This window comes from Pristis pectinata, chromosome 1 (genome assembly GCF_009764475.1).
Source record: "Pristis pectinata isolate sPriPec2 chromosome 1, sPriPec2.1.pri, whole genome shotgun sequence".
In the NCBI taxonomy this organism is placed as follows: domain Eukaryota; kingdom Metazoa; phylum Chordata; class Chondrichthyes; order Rhinopristiformes; family Pristidae; genus Pristis; species Pristis pectinata.
Genome location: NC_067405.1, coordinates 84,970,419 through 84,986,113, shown reverse-complemented (window position 1 = coordinate 84,986,113; position 15,695 = coordinate 84,970,419). Strand labels below are relative to the sequence as shown.

Genomic DNA, 15,695 nt, shown 5'->3' with positions numbered 1-15,695 from the left:
TCCAAAATAGATGGTGTTTGAAGAGGGGATCCCTTTAATGCTTTGTAGTTCACTTGTAGAACGCAGGTAAAATCATTAACTCTTGAAGTGAAATAAAATTCAAACTTTACCAAAATGGACAACGAGTTTGGCGCAACAACATCTATCTGATCGGCAGTGAAAGGGTCAAACTTCTTATCCGGACAACACAGCAGTTTATGCTTCAGAATATAGCCACTCCGCCCGTTGAATTCAAAGCACGAATTGTTCAACTGCATGGGGACATCTGAAGGAAAGAAAACAGAGAAAATGATCAGATCTCAATCAGAAAAAAGTTAATCAAACTGAAGAACGTTGTCTGAAGAATATGGTTGGTTTTAGAGCTGCAGAGTCGGTAACTAGTCTCCAGGATTCCAGGTCAGAGATGGTGGTCCAGGGTGCAGGATCAACATCAGGGACACCTGTATCAGTTTCAGGTGGACAGGCTGAGTAACAAAAGCCCAAGATCAGTATCAGGATGCACAATCAGCATCTGAGATATACAGGATCACTGTCAAAGATATGGAGACAACATCAAAGGCATCAAGTACAGAGTCAGGATTGGGACACCTCTACCAGTTCTTCTGTGAAATGCTGACACAAGAAAGACTGCAGATGCTAAAAATCTGGAGTAACACACAAAATACAGGAGGAACTCTGGGTCAGGCAGCATCTATGGAGGGAAATGGACAGTCAACGTTTTGGGTCGAGACCCTTCATCAATGTTCTATTGAAGGATCTCGACCCAAAACATCAGCTGTCCATTTCCCTCCTTAGATGCTGCCTGACCCGCTGAGTTCCTCCTGCATTTTGTGTGTTGCTTCTGTGAAATGCTGTTTGCCATACTAGAATTTATTATTTGAAATACCATTGTGCCCTGGTACCAACAGGCCTTAAAGATAATAACCATCTTAAAGATACTCAATGTGAAAGGGACCCTCTCTTCAAACATATTGGAAACCGTATTTCCATTGCTTTATATTGCTGTTAATTTAAGATACAAAGTACTAACAAAGTGCAAATTTGAGTTCATTGAATCTTTTGTTATCCAAACCAATTTATCATGAGGTACCCTTTTCCTAATTTTTGAGTAATCCTTTTTGTGAAATTCTTTTATAAAAACATATTGCTAACTCTATTTAATCTATTGCCCTATTCATTTTTAAGTCTTCTTCAAATTAACCTCTCATTGCTCATTATTATCTTTAATAGCATACTAAACTTCATTTTTATCATTGTCCTGTATTAATCTCATTGTCCTGTATTAATCTCATTGGTTCACCTGTTGAATCCTTTGTTAATCTTTATCTTTAGTTAACCTCTCATCAATTTGATTAATTTGCTCTTTAATCTACTTCATTCATCTGCTTAAACTTGTTTATTCATCTTTCTGCCCTACAAGGCCTTTCATTTCCAAGATAACCAATTTCCATCACCTTGTGTCTGGATCTTCATCAGTCCCCATACTTCCCCCCCTAAACCTTTGCACCATTCCCTCCTCCCTACCGACCTAGGCAAGTTTTCAGCCACGTGTTCCAATATGTGGTTCAATGTCAGGTTCTATCAAATAAAAAATTTGACTAGTTTTACTCTGTTTGGCATGCCATATAAGGCTTTGCCTAACCTCTATGATTAATCTTTTATCGACCCAGCTTCAACAACACTCAAGAAGCTCAACACCATACAGGACATAGCAACCCACTTGATAGGCACCCCATCCACAACCATTCACTCACTCTACCACTGACGCACAGTAGTAGCAATTTGTACCGTCTACACAATGCACTGCAGCCACTCACCAAGACTCCTTGGACAGCACCTTTGAAACTCACCACCTCTAGCAGCTAGAAGGACAAGGGCAACAAAGGCATGGGGACACCACCACCTGGAAGTTGCCCATCATGACTTGGAAATTATCACTGTTCCTTCACCATCACTGTGTCAAAATCCTGGAACTCCCTCCCTAACAGCACTGTGGGTATACCCACAGCTCAAGGACTGCAGTGGTTCAAGAAGGCAGCTCTCCACCTCCTTCTCAAGGGCAACTAGGGACGGGCAATTAAACATTGGCTCAGCCTGAGAAGCCCACATCCCTTTAATGAATATGAAAACAAAAAGACCCATGAGCCCTGAATCCAGTATCTGCTCTGCCACTCACCTGTTGTCTGGAAGTTAAGAGCCACCATCTGACAGCCAGCATTCCAGAAGACATGAGGCAGGTAGTTTGAGGAATCCATTCTCGTCCCTTTGGGGTAAATCCGACTCATTTGTCTTTCATTGTATCTGTGCGAGTGTATAGGAACTGAGAGACCATTGAGATATTACCCAGCCCCTCCAAAGATGGGAGGATGACAACTGAACCAGGTGCAGTAAATTCTATGGATTCATGGAGGTTGGGTCCCAATCTCTATCCATAATAGTAACATGGGGAAATGGTGGAAGCAGATATGACAGCCATGTTTAAGAAGCATTTAGACAGGCATGTTAACAGGCAGGGGGTGGGGGGGGATATAGACCATGTGTTGGAGGATGTTCAGTTTAAATTGTTCTCATGGTTGGCATAGATATTATGGGCCGAAGGGCTTGTTCCTGTGCTGTACTGTTCTATGTTCTTTAAAGGTTAGGAGGAACACAAGAGGATCGTTCAGAGAAACAGACCAGTTATAAACAGAGGACACAATGAAGAGCAGGAGAAGATGAGGCCAGTTTACACTGCTTCTCTAAATGGAGAGATTCAGTCTTCAAAAGGAGCTAAAATGGGGTGAGTATGAGACTGGCAAAGGTGGGTGGGTGGGACGGAGGGGAATCGTGGGGACTGGCATAGCAAAGTAACAGGAGAAATCAGGGAATAGTGAAGCTGGCAATAGGGAAGGAGTGGGACAACAGGAAACAAGTAGGGAGGAGAGAGAACAAGGAGTAGAATAGGAGGGTTTGAGAGAGCAGGAAGGCTCAGGAAATAGAGAGGGTAGAAAGATAAATAAAGCCTTGAAAACCTGGCTTGACATCAGATCTGGGCACTGGGGGTTGTGAAAGATGTGGTAGTGGGAGAACAGGAAGTTAAAATATTATTTTGCCTCAGTGTTTACCAGGAGCCCTTTCAGAAAGATGTGATACCATAAAATGAGATTAGAAACAACATAATGCCACATAAAGTAAAGCAACCAGGAGAAATAGTAAATAAACTCATCAACTCAAAGAGGACATACCTAGTGCAGACAAATTACACCTTCACATTTTACAGAACCTAAAAGGGAGATAACAGAAGAACTATATAATCAATTTAAAGATTTGTTAGAAAAAAGATGCAGTGCTAGGAAACTGGCAGTTAGGTGATATTGTAAATGTATCAAAGTGAAGAGAGAAAAACCTGTCCAGGAAACTATAAAGATGAGCTTTAATTTGATGGTAGGAGAAATAACAATCACCACTTAAGGAGGAAAATAGAGAGAAAAAAAATCTAGAAACCAAAAATATAAGTAGTCAGCATTGGTTACAAAAGGAAATACTGCTTAAATGAAGTTCAAAGAATTACTGGAAGTAACAGAGGGGTAACAAGGTAGTGTAATTTCTCTAGATTCCTAACAGGCCTTCAGCAAGGACTATACAATAATTAGTGAATTTCAGAACACACAGAGTCGGAGGTCGGTCACAGAATGGGTCACTAGTAAGGTTCAAGACAGGAAGGAAAAAGTAGCAGTAAAGCACGGCTATTGAGTGACAGAACGTGGAAAAAGGATCCCCATAAGTCTGAGGCCAGCAGTTGTTCACATTGTGTTAAAGATTTAAATCTTGCAATCAAAAAAAAAAAATTCTTAATTTGCATATTATGCTAAATTGGAAGGGAAGAGTTAGGGTAAATGGCCAGTAGTGAGGAGGACTACAATAAATTAATAAGCTTGCAGAATGAACACATCATTAGCAGATAAATTTCAGGGCTTATATTATGGAGTTGTAGAGTCACAGAAGAAACAGACCCTTCAGCCCATCATGCCCAAGTTGACCATCAAGTGCCCATCCATACTAATCCTATTTATCAGCCTGTTGGTCAGTAGCCTTCTATGCCCTGGTGATTCAAGTACTCATCTAGATACAGCTAGGTGGTAAGAATGTTGAATCTAAATGGCTTGGAGGAACAAAGTAGTTGGACTGTAGAGAAATGATAGATGTTGCTAGATCACCTGAGGGGGTGAGCAAAGCTGTTGACCATCCATGTAAGGTAGTCACCAAGAAATCAAACAAAGAATCTAGAAAAGATGTCCTTATCCAGAGAGTGGTGAGAATGAGAGACTTGTTATCACGGATTGAGGAAGAAACTACAGATGCTCGTAAGGGAGGGCTCTACAGGCACTTGAGGGAGAAGAAAATAGAAGATTATGTAAATACAATTAGATAAGACAAGAGGAGGCTCAAGTGAGTCTCAAAAGCTGGTATTGTCATTGTGTTAAAGAGCTTGTTCTGTCACATATTCTATCCTGTGCAATTCTATAAATATCTGTAATTCTATTCTGAACCACCTGAGCTCCTTGATTAGATTGCAACCCATAACTCACTCCTTTATAATTGTTATTCTATAGAAAAGCCCTTCAAATTCCCTGATTAGATTAGATAAGATAAAATATCTTTATTAGTCACACGTACATCGAAACACACAGTGAAATGCATCTTTTGCGTAGAACGTTCTGGGGGCAGCCCACAAGTGTCGCCACGCTTCCGGTGCCAACATAGCATTACAACACTGAGTCAATCCCAGTTATCTGTTATTTCATATATAAACACCCCAATTCCTTTGATTAGATTCCACCTCACACCCAGGTAGACAATACACAAACTATCGAAACCTCCCAATTTAAATTGTAGGATGGGTGACAATTATTCCATTCTTGGATCACCTAGACTATTAAATTAGATTCCACTCTGTAATTCACTCTTGAGAATTCATCATCCTTTGTCTTGCTATGTTGTGTTGCAGCTGATGTGTTAGCTATTTGTCTCACAGAAGTTAGTATTAACACCTACTTCAGCACCGTTTAGCATGGAACTTTTGAAAAGATACTCAACAAAATCTACGGAGGATTTGATGAGCAGATCCAGAGCTTTGGTCTCTGTGAAAGATGAGATGATGTAGGATAGATTTCTTTCTGCAAATGAAGAAGCCAGAGCTAGTAAGTGCATTATTATAGTTTTTTTTAGAATAAAGTGTTATTCTGCATTATAGACTGTTGTCTCAGCAGGTCACCCTTAAGCTCTTGGGACATTCTGTGCTTATAAGGATACGAGTCTGTTTCTTGTTACTAGAGAGCAGCTCCAGCCTGCACATACAATCTGCAACACAGGGAATGAGGAGGATGAAATCAGAGCATTAGTGCTAATCACAGGAAGTACATCCATGGAAATGGACTGACTCAGTAAAAGAAGATTCTTCTGTGGCTCACTGTTGTGTTGCCAACAGGATGGTTTTCTGGAACTGAGAAATATGACATTAGCATTGTAGGGAGCTGGTGAGACAGCTCCTGGAGTACTGTTTTGGTCTCCATTTAAGAGAAAGCAGGAGCTTGCTTTGAGGGCAGCACAATGAAGGTCCAAGGTGGAGAACGACAGGCATTTAAACTACAATGGGGACAAAAGGACTGGGGAGAGAGTGGGAGAGAGGATTTAAGATTGGAGCAGCCATGATCTTAATGAATAGTGGAGGAGACTCCTGAATTCAAATTCCACCATAATTTGAACTAATGGTCTGGAATTTTAAGAGAAACAAAAACTACTGATATCTTCCTTTTAGGCAATCCCTTGAGATTGAGAATGACTTGCATTCACTCTGGTTTCTGAGGTGACAGATGAGGCCAATAAGAGAACCACAGGCTCTTCCACCGACGGAGCAAGAGCTGCCTAATGGGGTGGACAGGTGGATATTTTGTGAGGCAGTATAGTCCTTCCACCATTGATGCAGGGCTTCTGTGGGCTCCTGATGCATGGACTTAATATCATCTGGAATATTCCTTCTACACTTCGTAGAGTCATGGGCCAGAGATTCCCAAGCATCAGTGGGTATACTGAACCTCTCCAAGGAAGGTTTGGACACACCTTTGAATCTTTTCCTTTGTCACACCAATGCGAGAGCTTGGAATAGAGTGTTTGCTTCAGGAGTTTGATGTCAGGCTGACAAATGATGTGGCCTGCCCAAAGCAGCCAACTGAGTGTAACTAGAGCTTCAGTGCTGAGGATGTTGGCCTGGGAGAGGATGCTGATGGTGGTGTGCTTATCCTTTCAGTGAATCAGGAAAGTTTTTCAGAGACAATAATGGTGAAATCTTTTCTGTGCCTCAAGGTGCCTGCTGTAGGTAGTCCAGGTAGTAACCAGCGAACTCCCAGATTGTAAAAACCCATCTGATCCACAGGGAATCTGCCCTGTTTACTCTGCCTGGCCAGTATGTGACTCCAGACCTACCCAAGTGATTGACTCTTAAATTTTGACTGAAACGGCTTAGTAAACCACTCACTCCATGGGCAATTGGGAACAGGCAATAAATGCTGGCTGTTCCAGCAACATCCAGATCCCAAAAATGAATAAAAGAAACTAAAAACAGACCATTCATTACAAATGCTCCATGAGGTGCTTATGTTCCATGGATGCTTCCTCCCATTCTTCTTCATCCGGCTCCATCAACATATCCTTCTTTTCTCTGTTATGTTTATCTTCCCTCCAAATGTATCAATAGTGGGTTATGCATGCTAATCATTGGTTAAAGTTACCCCAGAATTTATCAATAGATTTATTCGTAATCATGTCATATTTATAATCTCTCGTTTTGGTCTCCTCCATAAATGGGATCACTTTCTCTATATTTACCTCATCAAATTTTTTATAGTATTAAGGACTAATATAATTCTTTTATAATATTGGTCCTCACTCTTCTCTGCCTCAGGGAAAAGAGCCCCAGCTAATTCATTCTTTCTTGATGGATAAAATATCTCAGTTCTATCATTACAATAATTTGCAGCACTTCAAAAGAATTTGGGTTCTTTGGTCCCAGTTCCATATTATACCTCAGTGGTGTGATAGAAAGGAGTAAATGAAACTGACTGTTACCAGGAATATAGGCATCTTACCCTTGGAGAGTTCAAAGGAGACAAACTTCACGGGCTGAATGTAGTTCACGAGACTGGACATCTCCTCATATGCTCTCGCTTCCTGACCAGCAGTCCCCTATCAGGAATGGATACAGCAACAAGCACAAGCTTTACCTCAGCTACAAACAGCACCAATCAAAGTAGGACCTGCTGCAATCCAGCATAGAGGTCGATCATTCCAAACTGTTGCATGTCCCAGTTCTATCCTTAGGCGGAAGGCAGGTAATGAAGCCAGAATGTGCAGGACAGTGCCAGCCAATCCAGATGTGGCCAAGAAGACTGTCATTTACTCCCTACCCCCTGAGAAAGTGTTGGTGAGTCATTTCCTTGAGCCCCTGCAGTCCTTCTGCTGAAGGTAGTCCCATAGGTGGTGTTGGGTAGGACTCTGCAGTATTTAGACCCAGCAACAGTGAAGGGCCAACAATATATTTCCAAGTTAAGGTGATGTGTGACTTGAAGGGGAACCTGCTGGTGATGGTGTTCCCATGCACTTGAAGCTCTTGTCTATCTCGGTGGTAGAGTCGCAGGTATGGGAGGTGCTGTCAGAGCAGCCTGGGTGAGTAACAGTAGATGGTACACACTGGAAATAGAATGGTGTGTGATTTGGAGGAGAATCTGCTGATGGTGGTTTCCCATGTGCCTGATGCCCTTGTCCTCCTTAAGAACTTAAGAAATAGGGTCAGAAGTAGGCTATGTGGTCCTTCAAGTTTGCTCTGCCATTAAGTAAGATCAGTTGATGTGATTGATTCTAGTCTCAACTCTACTTTCTGATCACCTCCCATCACTTTGACCCATATCTTCCAAACATCTATCTACCTTGGCCTTAACTGTATTCAATGACTCAACCTCCAGAGCCCACCCTGGGATTAATTAACTCCAAAGACTCACAATTCTGTGAAAGAAATTGTTCCTCCTCATCTCCCTCTTAAAAGAGTGATCCCTCAACTTCTAGAATGCCCCATAAGAGGAAGCATTCTTTCCGAATCTCCCTGACAACCCCTGTCCGAATTTTTATTTCAACAAGATCGTCTCTCAGTAAAGTCGAGAGAGTGTCGGCTCAATCTGCTCAACCTTCCCTAATAAGCTAACCTCTTTATACCTTCTCTGAACTGCTTCCAAGACAAAGATGTCCTTCCTTAAATAGGGAGACGAAAACTGTATACAATACCCCAGGTGTGGTCTCACCAGTGCCCGGTACAGTTGTGGCAAGACACCCATACTTTGATGCTCCATTCCCCTTTACAATAAAGGGCAGCATTCCATTTGTCTTCTTATTGCTGTTACCTGTATGCTAACTTTCTGTATTTCTTGAACAAGGACACAAATTTGTCTGAACACCAGCATTCAATAGTCTCACAGCTTTTAAACAATATTCTGCTTTTCTGTTTTTACCAAAATAATCACACATTCCCCAAATGTTGCCATGGTTTGCCCACTCACTTAATCTGATTATATTTCTTTGCAGACTCTGTGATCTCCCTGCAACTTATTTTGGATACATACAATACACACAGTCTCTTTGTGAAAATCATTACTGTTAAATAAGGGAGATGCTGGCACTGATCCCTGCAGTAGTAGTTACAGTTTGCCAGATACATACAATACACACAGTCTCTTTGTGAAAATCATTACTGTAAATAAGGGAGATGCTGGCACTGATCCCTGCAGTAGTAGTTACAGTTTGCCAAGCTGAAAATGGCCCATTCATCCTGACAGTCTGTGTTTGGTCAGTTGGCCGTGCTAATGTATCACCCTCAACATCATGAGCTCTTATACTCTGCAGTAACCATCACTGCGTCATTCTATCAAATTAAACCAAATACAATACAAGGAACAAGAGCTAAACTTCCCACAGAGAGTCAGGGGCATCGACAAGAAGCAAGTGGGGAGAGGGTTCTCCCACAGGGACAAGAAAAGGTAGGACTAGTGGGCAGGATCTTCCACAGTGAGCCTGGGGCCTCCCGCAGGCGGTGGGGGTGGAAGGGTCTCTCATAGGGAGTGATGGGTTTGGGCCCCATGAGGAGCAAGGGGGCAGGGCTTCCCACGGGGAGCAAGGGGGCAGGGCCATTCCATGTAGCACAAAGGGACCTTCAAACAACTTTTATAGGAGAAATGGAGTATTACTTTAAGCCTAAGCATGGAAACGTGTATTAAATCTGTGTCAAGAAATTATTCCAATCTATCAGTTTATTTATTTATATGGGAATTGATGCCAATGCCAGCATCCATGTCTATTTCTAACTGAGGCAGCTGTTAGTGGTTCTGGAGTCACGCATTAACTAGACTGTGTAAGGATGCCACATTTCTTTCCTGAGACAACATGAACCTGGTGGCTTTTTAACAGCAATCTGGTGGTTTCATGGTTAGCATTCCTGAAACTGATTATTGTTTTATTTTGGGACTTATCTAATTATTTGAATTTAAGTTTCCAGTTGCCATGGCAGCATTCTGGCACTGGCCTCTGGGTCAACTTGGCAGTCAACCTGAGCTGAAATGTGTGACGATTCAAAGCAAAGGGACCCTACCTTGTATCAACCCTGGCTGTCAGGTTCTGGCGTGTTTGGTGGGAAAATGGGAAGGGATGCACTTGGTGTGGGAATGTCTAATAGGAAAGCATAGACAGAGTTCTACTTAACCAGTGTTGTATCTGCCCTGGCCCAGGGTTGGAGGTGACGGTTGCAGTCGTGCCCACGGTTCTAATCCCCAGCACTAACCCTCCTCACTTTGATATGCAAATAAAATTACCCTGAAATAAAGTTTAATTAAAAAATAGCCAGTGAATCAGTTCTTCTTCAAAGATCTAAAAATGCACTCCCCATATAATCACCATGGCTCCAGCTCCATTCACTCACCAGGGCTCCAATTCCTGCACTCCCCATCCACTCAACACTCCATTTGAATTCACACTGCTCCCTTGAAACTTACTGGGTTCTGATTCCCACCCTCCCTTGAAACTTATCTGGTTCACTAAAAAAATTATTATTCTTCTGTATAATATCTTTAAAAATAAATAGATAGTAAATGAAAAGTATGTTGGAATATTAACAACATCTGACAGTTCAGAAAATGTGCTCTTCTGGCACCAGCACAGTCCTGAGGGTGTCAGATTATGGGAGTGTTACCTTCAACGGTCTCCCAAAGAGTTCAACCCCATTACTCTTCCAGAAGTAACATTCATGAATTAATTTCCATAAATAATTAGGAATAGATACTGTAACAATTGTTTGCAAGTGAGGGTCCATTGGTTGTTGCAGAAGACATTGACTGCAAATGACACAGTTGGGATCAGAGCTATTTGCAGAGCACTAGTGTCCTTACCAGATCAGGGCAACTGCCCCAATTCCAAAAGGAATATGATGAACCATTCTGGATTTTACAAGAATGTGGCAGCCTTCAGGGTTATAACTGAGTCAACCCCATGGAACCACTGATCTAACAGCACTGAGGGGAATGTTTCCAGACCAAAGCTCACCACCATCTTCCCGAAGGGACACAGGACTCCCAGACACCAAATTGTGCAATATAAGTTTACATACCTCATCAGATTCATTTTTCTTCTGTTCTTCCTCATCCTCCTGATCAATGTTCTCCTGCTCCTCCTCATTTTCACACTGCTCTTCTTCAGTTTCACCTAGAATAGTACAAGGACAAAAGTTATCACTGCCTACATCCTAGACAGTTAAAATGAAGGATGTGGGGTGTATCACAGTGAGGGGTGTGGGTGTATTAGGGTGTAGTGGTGTGGGTATATGAGAGTGTAACAGTGAGGTCTGTGGATTGTATCAGTAGGTTACAGTGAGGAGTGTGTTACACTGAAGGGTGTGAGGTGTATCAGTGTATCTCAGAGAGGAGTGTGGGATATAACACTGTGTTTGTGTGTTTATCTGTATGTCGGTGAGGGAAGTGCTATACCTCTTTGTTTGCCCTACCTGTGTTATTGGTTCCCACTTGGACTACAACAACTGCATCTTTACCATCCAGCCATGAATAGATGTTCTTAACCCTGATATCTGCCAAGCAACACACCCTTCACAACTCACACTTAGTGTTGCAGAGAGCAGTATCTGGGAGCTGACAGGAAACCTTGTGATCCTTGGCAACCACATCTGCAGCGAATGCCAGCAGAAAATAGTATCTGTCTTGCTAATTACTGACCCCTATCCCTAATGCATTACTTTTTATACTCCAAACTTGAATGGCCGCTGTACTATGGTGCTATGGTCAGCTTTCTCATCCACCTGCACTCTGCTCTCATCCACCCAGGCTGCAAGTTACATACCTGTTGGACAACGGCATGGGCCGAGGCTTCTCCACTCTATCTTCTGGATCCCCAGACCCACCTCACTTGTAGTCACAACCCCTTCTTCCTCTTGACTGATCAAGCTTCTAATCTAATCTAAGGGGTCTGACCGATTCCTGAAACAAAGAACCCAGGCAACTGTCCCCTTCCCTGATTTTCCGAATCTCAGACTCCAGTTCGTCAACTCTGAGCTGAAGTTTTTCGAGCTGCACACACTTGCTGCAGCTGTGCTTGCCATGAATCACAATGGTTTCCATCAGCTCCCACATACTGCAGTTCCAAAATATCACCTGAATTCATTTATATAAATAATATAATTAATTTGTTTCAGCTTTTAAATATAACACTTTACCACTGCCCTTACATCCCCAAAGTCTACTTTAAAATGGACACTGTGGAAGGGGAAAACTGTACCTGTCTGCATTGTTTCACCAGATGCTGCCTGATCGGGCATTGGCTCCATACTCTTCCTTCTCTTCATCTCTTGGCTTCTATTACTAGAAGCCTGATTCTTCTTGTTCTTGATGAGGATTTTGCCCATCAGTTCCTGAGGGCTGGGAATAGGAGTTCCAGGCTTCAGCTGCCACAGACGGGACAAACATGTTGAGATGCACATTGAATATCATGTTTGCTCAGTTCTTCTTATCCTACTTGTACAAGTCAGGCCTGCTGGGCATGTCCTGCAGCCTCCTCATTTACAACACTTTACACATACCAAGAAGCTTAATATAGACACAAGAGTCTGCAGATGCTGGAATCTGGAGCAACAAATGTTCTACTGGAGCAACTCAGCGGGTCAAGCAGCATCTGTGGTGGGGGGGCAGGGGAGGGAGGAGGGAACTTCCAATGTTTCGGGTTGAGACCCTGCATCAGGACTGAGGGTGGAGAAGGAAGATAGCCAATGTAAAGAGGAGAGGGATTGTGAGACCCAGGCCAGTAGGTGATTGGCAGACTAAGGAGGGGTGAAGGATGGTGGGCAGATGGAGCCAGGTAGGGGAGGGGGAGGAGTGGAGTTGGGAGACAGAGGCAGGTGGATGGTCGGTGGAGGCAGATGCTTAATGTGCTGGTAACTTCCCCCTTAAAGCCATTTTGACAACCTATGGAGACTTTTGTTTTGTTTGACAAATCCCTCCCCCACCTTCTCTCCTATGTCTTTCCCAGTTCTGACAAAGAGTCCCAGACCCAAAACATTGACCATTTCTCTGTCCACCAATACCACCTCACTTGCTGAGTTTTTTTTCCAGCATTTTATTTTTTTTATGTCAGATTTCCAGCATCTATGGGTTTTTTTGCTTGTCATTTAAATGTTGAGAGGCAAGTTTCTCCAGATGATAACAATTTAACTGCTTTGCGTAGTCTGTCTACAGATTATGGGAGACAACAGGTTTCAGATATACGTTCAAGGTCACAACTCCCACCATCCCATCCCACTCATTCCCCACACCCAGGCACCAGTTTGGCTCCTCTGCCCTGAAGGTCTCTGATGAGATATAGGTGCAGCAGATGGACATTGCCTGTTGCCAAAATGCCTCCCTATTATGTGTAACCAGTACTATTGGGACTGGAAAACATAACAGGGTTCATGTTTACATTGAAATAATATTTATTTGTCCTTTTCTTTTGGGTGAATTTTAATATTCAGTCTAATCGATTAGCATATGTATGGAGTCAGTCTCAGCTGACAGGTGACTAATTGCAGCTTTATTTTATGTATCGCCAAGGACAGGTCAGGCATGTTAGCACAATGTATAATGTACTTTAGGCAATGCAGAAATATGCAAATTGTCATGCAGCAGGGTGGAAAACAAATAAATGATAATGAGGATGTTAGGAGAACTATTGAAACCCATGACCCTGTTAAATGATGGACCTCACCGGCTTGACAACTGGTTTATATTTTCCAGTGAGCACAAGGTGTTGTTGAAAGTGAAAGCTGTCACTCTAAACTGCCCCTGTGAATGTCACCAATAAATACTAGTGAACTCAATTATTTGGAGGAATAAGTAATCATCAGCTGTCCTCTCACTGGGAGACTTCACGAATTGGAGAAGTTCCAGAAAACCAAGCAGCCTCCCCTTCTTCAGCCAGATTGCACATAATTAACATTTTCAGGTGCTGGACCCCAGTCTTTGATCAGAAGAGCAAAGCCATGGTTGAAGCCCAGTACGGGCCATGCATAGCATTCTGTGTCCACTCAAGCTGTTCTACAAGTGAAAAGCCATCACAATACAGAGAGCCCTGCACTATACCATCACCAGCAATGCACACACTCCACATAACCCCACACCTTCCAGATCATACTTACTGGATATTTTTCCATGGTCTCTGTTAGTAACATATCACCAAATATGGTTCGGCAGTAGTCTGCCATCTTAGCTTGCTGCTTCGGGCTGTTTGAAATTTAAGAAAACAAATCAGATACATCTTGAGGAAAGGGAGGAAGAACAAGGCAACTGAGGGGAAGGGAGAGAGAGAGAAGGGTACTCTGGGAGACTGAAGTGGTAGTGAGGGGGGAAGGAATGAGAGAGGGGAGGGACAGTGGGGGAGGGAGATAGGTATAGTGTGGGCAGAGAGGGAGATGGCATGGTGGGATGTGGGAGAGGGGTGAGGGGGTTGTGAACAGGTGCTGCATGAGGAGGGAGGGTAGGGGAGACAGTGGCAGGGAGGACACAATGGGGTGAGGAGGGATACAGGATTTCAAAGGGGAAGGAGTGGGAAGGAGAGAGGTTGGTAGGAAGAGTGGGACAAGCACACTGAGGTGCTCGAGAGGCAGGGAGTGGCAGGCACTGTTGGAGAGAAAATAGGCACCAAGGAATTATACTCTGTAGTGGAAAGAGGTCAGCATGAAGGAAGATGAGGAAGACACTGGAAAAGGGCACTAGTCATATAGCTTTCTGCACTGGACAACATCCATGTAGCTTTCTGCACTGGACAACAACTGGTTTTGTGAAAATCAGAACCACTTGCCCAGTCACTTGGCGTCAAATTCTTTTACTCCACGAAGTGTGAAGCCATAATTGTCCCTTAGCACTGTGAAATGTGGATACTGGTATCACCAATGGTTAGTTCAACTGGAGGAAACATCTTGTTCTTGGAATACATTCCCATGGTGTCTCTGCCTGTTCTTGTGGGGTCTGCTGAATGTACAGAGTGAAGCACAATTCACGGCCAGATTCTGGGTATCACTGGGAGGACAGAGAAAATTGAGCGAGAGGACTTGTGCTGATGTAGCACCTTTCACATATCTGTCCAAAGGACTTTACCACCAATGAAACATAGTTCTCAAAATACTTTGGAAGTCTGGTTATTTTTATGATGTAGGATATGAGACAACCAAATTATGCACAGCAAACTCCCACACACAAATAATTTTCTCTTTTGCTGTCGGTTGAGGAATACACAAGAGGAACTGTCTGGCTCTTCCCCAAGCTAATGCAATGGGACCTTTAATGTCCATAGGGCCTCAGTTTAATGAATCACCGATAAAAGAATCCAGGAAATCCTGCTCCCTTATCCTACCCCTTAACTATCTTGGAGTTCAAGTGTCTATCTATTTCTACCTTGAATATATTCAGTGACTCTGCTAACATAGCTCTCTGGGGTAGAGAATTCTAAAGATTCATGACTGTCTCAGAGAAATTCCTCTTCACCTCCACCTTAAATGGGTAATCACTTTATTCTGAAACTGTGATTCCCCAGTGCTAGATACCTCCAATAGTGGAAACATCCTCTCAGCATCTACCCTGTCAATTTCCCTCAGAGTCTTGTATGCTTCAGTAAGATCAGGTCTCTTCTGAACAATGAGTATAAGCCTAACCTACCCAACCTTACTTAATACATCAAACTTTTCATCCCAGCAATCAACAGTAAACTTCCTCTGCACTGCCACCACTGCCTCCAATGCAAATATGTCCTTCCTTAACTCTGGAGATCAGACAGTGCGCAGTACTCCAAGTGCAGTCTCAACAACATCCTGTAAAGTTACATCAAAACTTCCCTTCCTTTATTACTCTACATCCTCTAAAAGAAAAGGACAATATCCCATGAGCTTTCCTAATTACCTGAATGCTAACTTTTTTGTTTCATGTAACAGGATTGGCAGATTCCTCTCTTCCTAAAATTTCCCAAGCTCCTAGACTACTATTAATCTTTGCAACGCTTTCCTTTAAATTTGGTACCATCTTTAACTTCAGTACAGCATAGGAACAGGCCTTCGGCCCACAATGTTGTGCCTAACTAATTAAACTAGT

At 42.8% G+C, this 15,695-nt stretch overlaps 1 protein-coding gene across 1 annotated transcript in view; it reads right to left on the bottom strand.

The window, feature by feature from the left end:
* LOC127570224 (1-phosphatidylinositol 4,5-bisphosphate phosphodiesterase beta-2-like) overlaps nucleotides 1–15,695 on the bottom strand; it is a 99,570-nt gene that overhangs the window by 44,584 nt on the left and 39,291 nt on the right. Inside the window, exons 13-19 of the mRNA XM_052015532.1 lie at nucleotides 13,751–13,835; nucleotides 11,860–12,025; nucleotides 10,682–10,776; nucleotides 7,125–7,221; nucleotides 5,072–5,156; nucleotides 2,177–2,301; nucleotides 111–265 (exon numbers count right to left, since the gene is read on the bottom strand). Of these exons, the coding sequence (XP_051871492.1) occupies nucleotides 111–265; nucleotides 2,177–2,301; nucleotides 5,072–5,156; nucleotides 7,125–7,221; nucleotides 10,682–10,776; nucleotides 11,860–12,025; nucleotides 13,751–13,835 (808 nt within the window). The remainder of the gene's footprint in view (nucleotides 1–110; nucleotides 266–2,176; nucleotides 2,302–5,071; nucleotides 5,157–7,124; nucleotides 7,222–10,681; nucleotides 10,777–11,859; nucleotides 12,026–13,750; nucleotides 13,836–15,695) is intronic.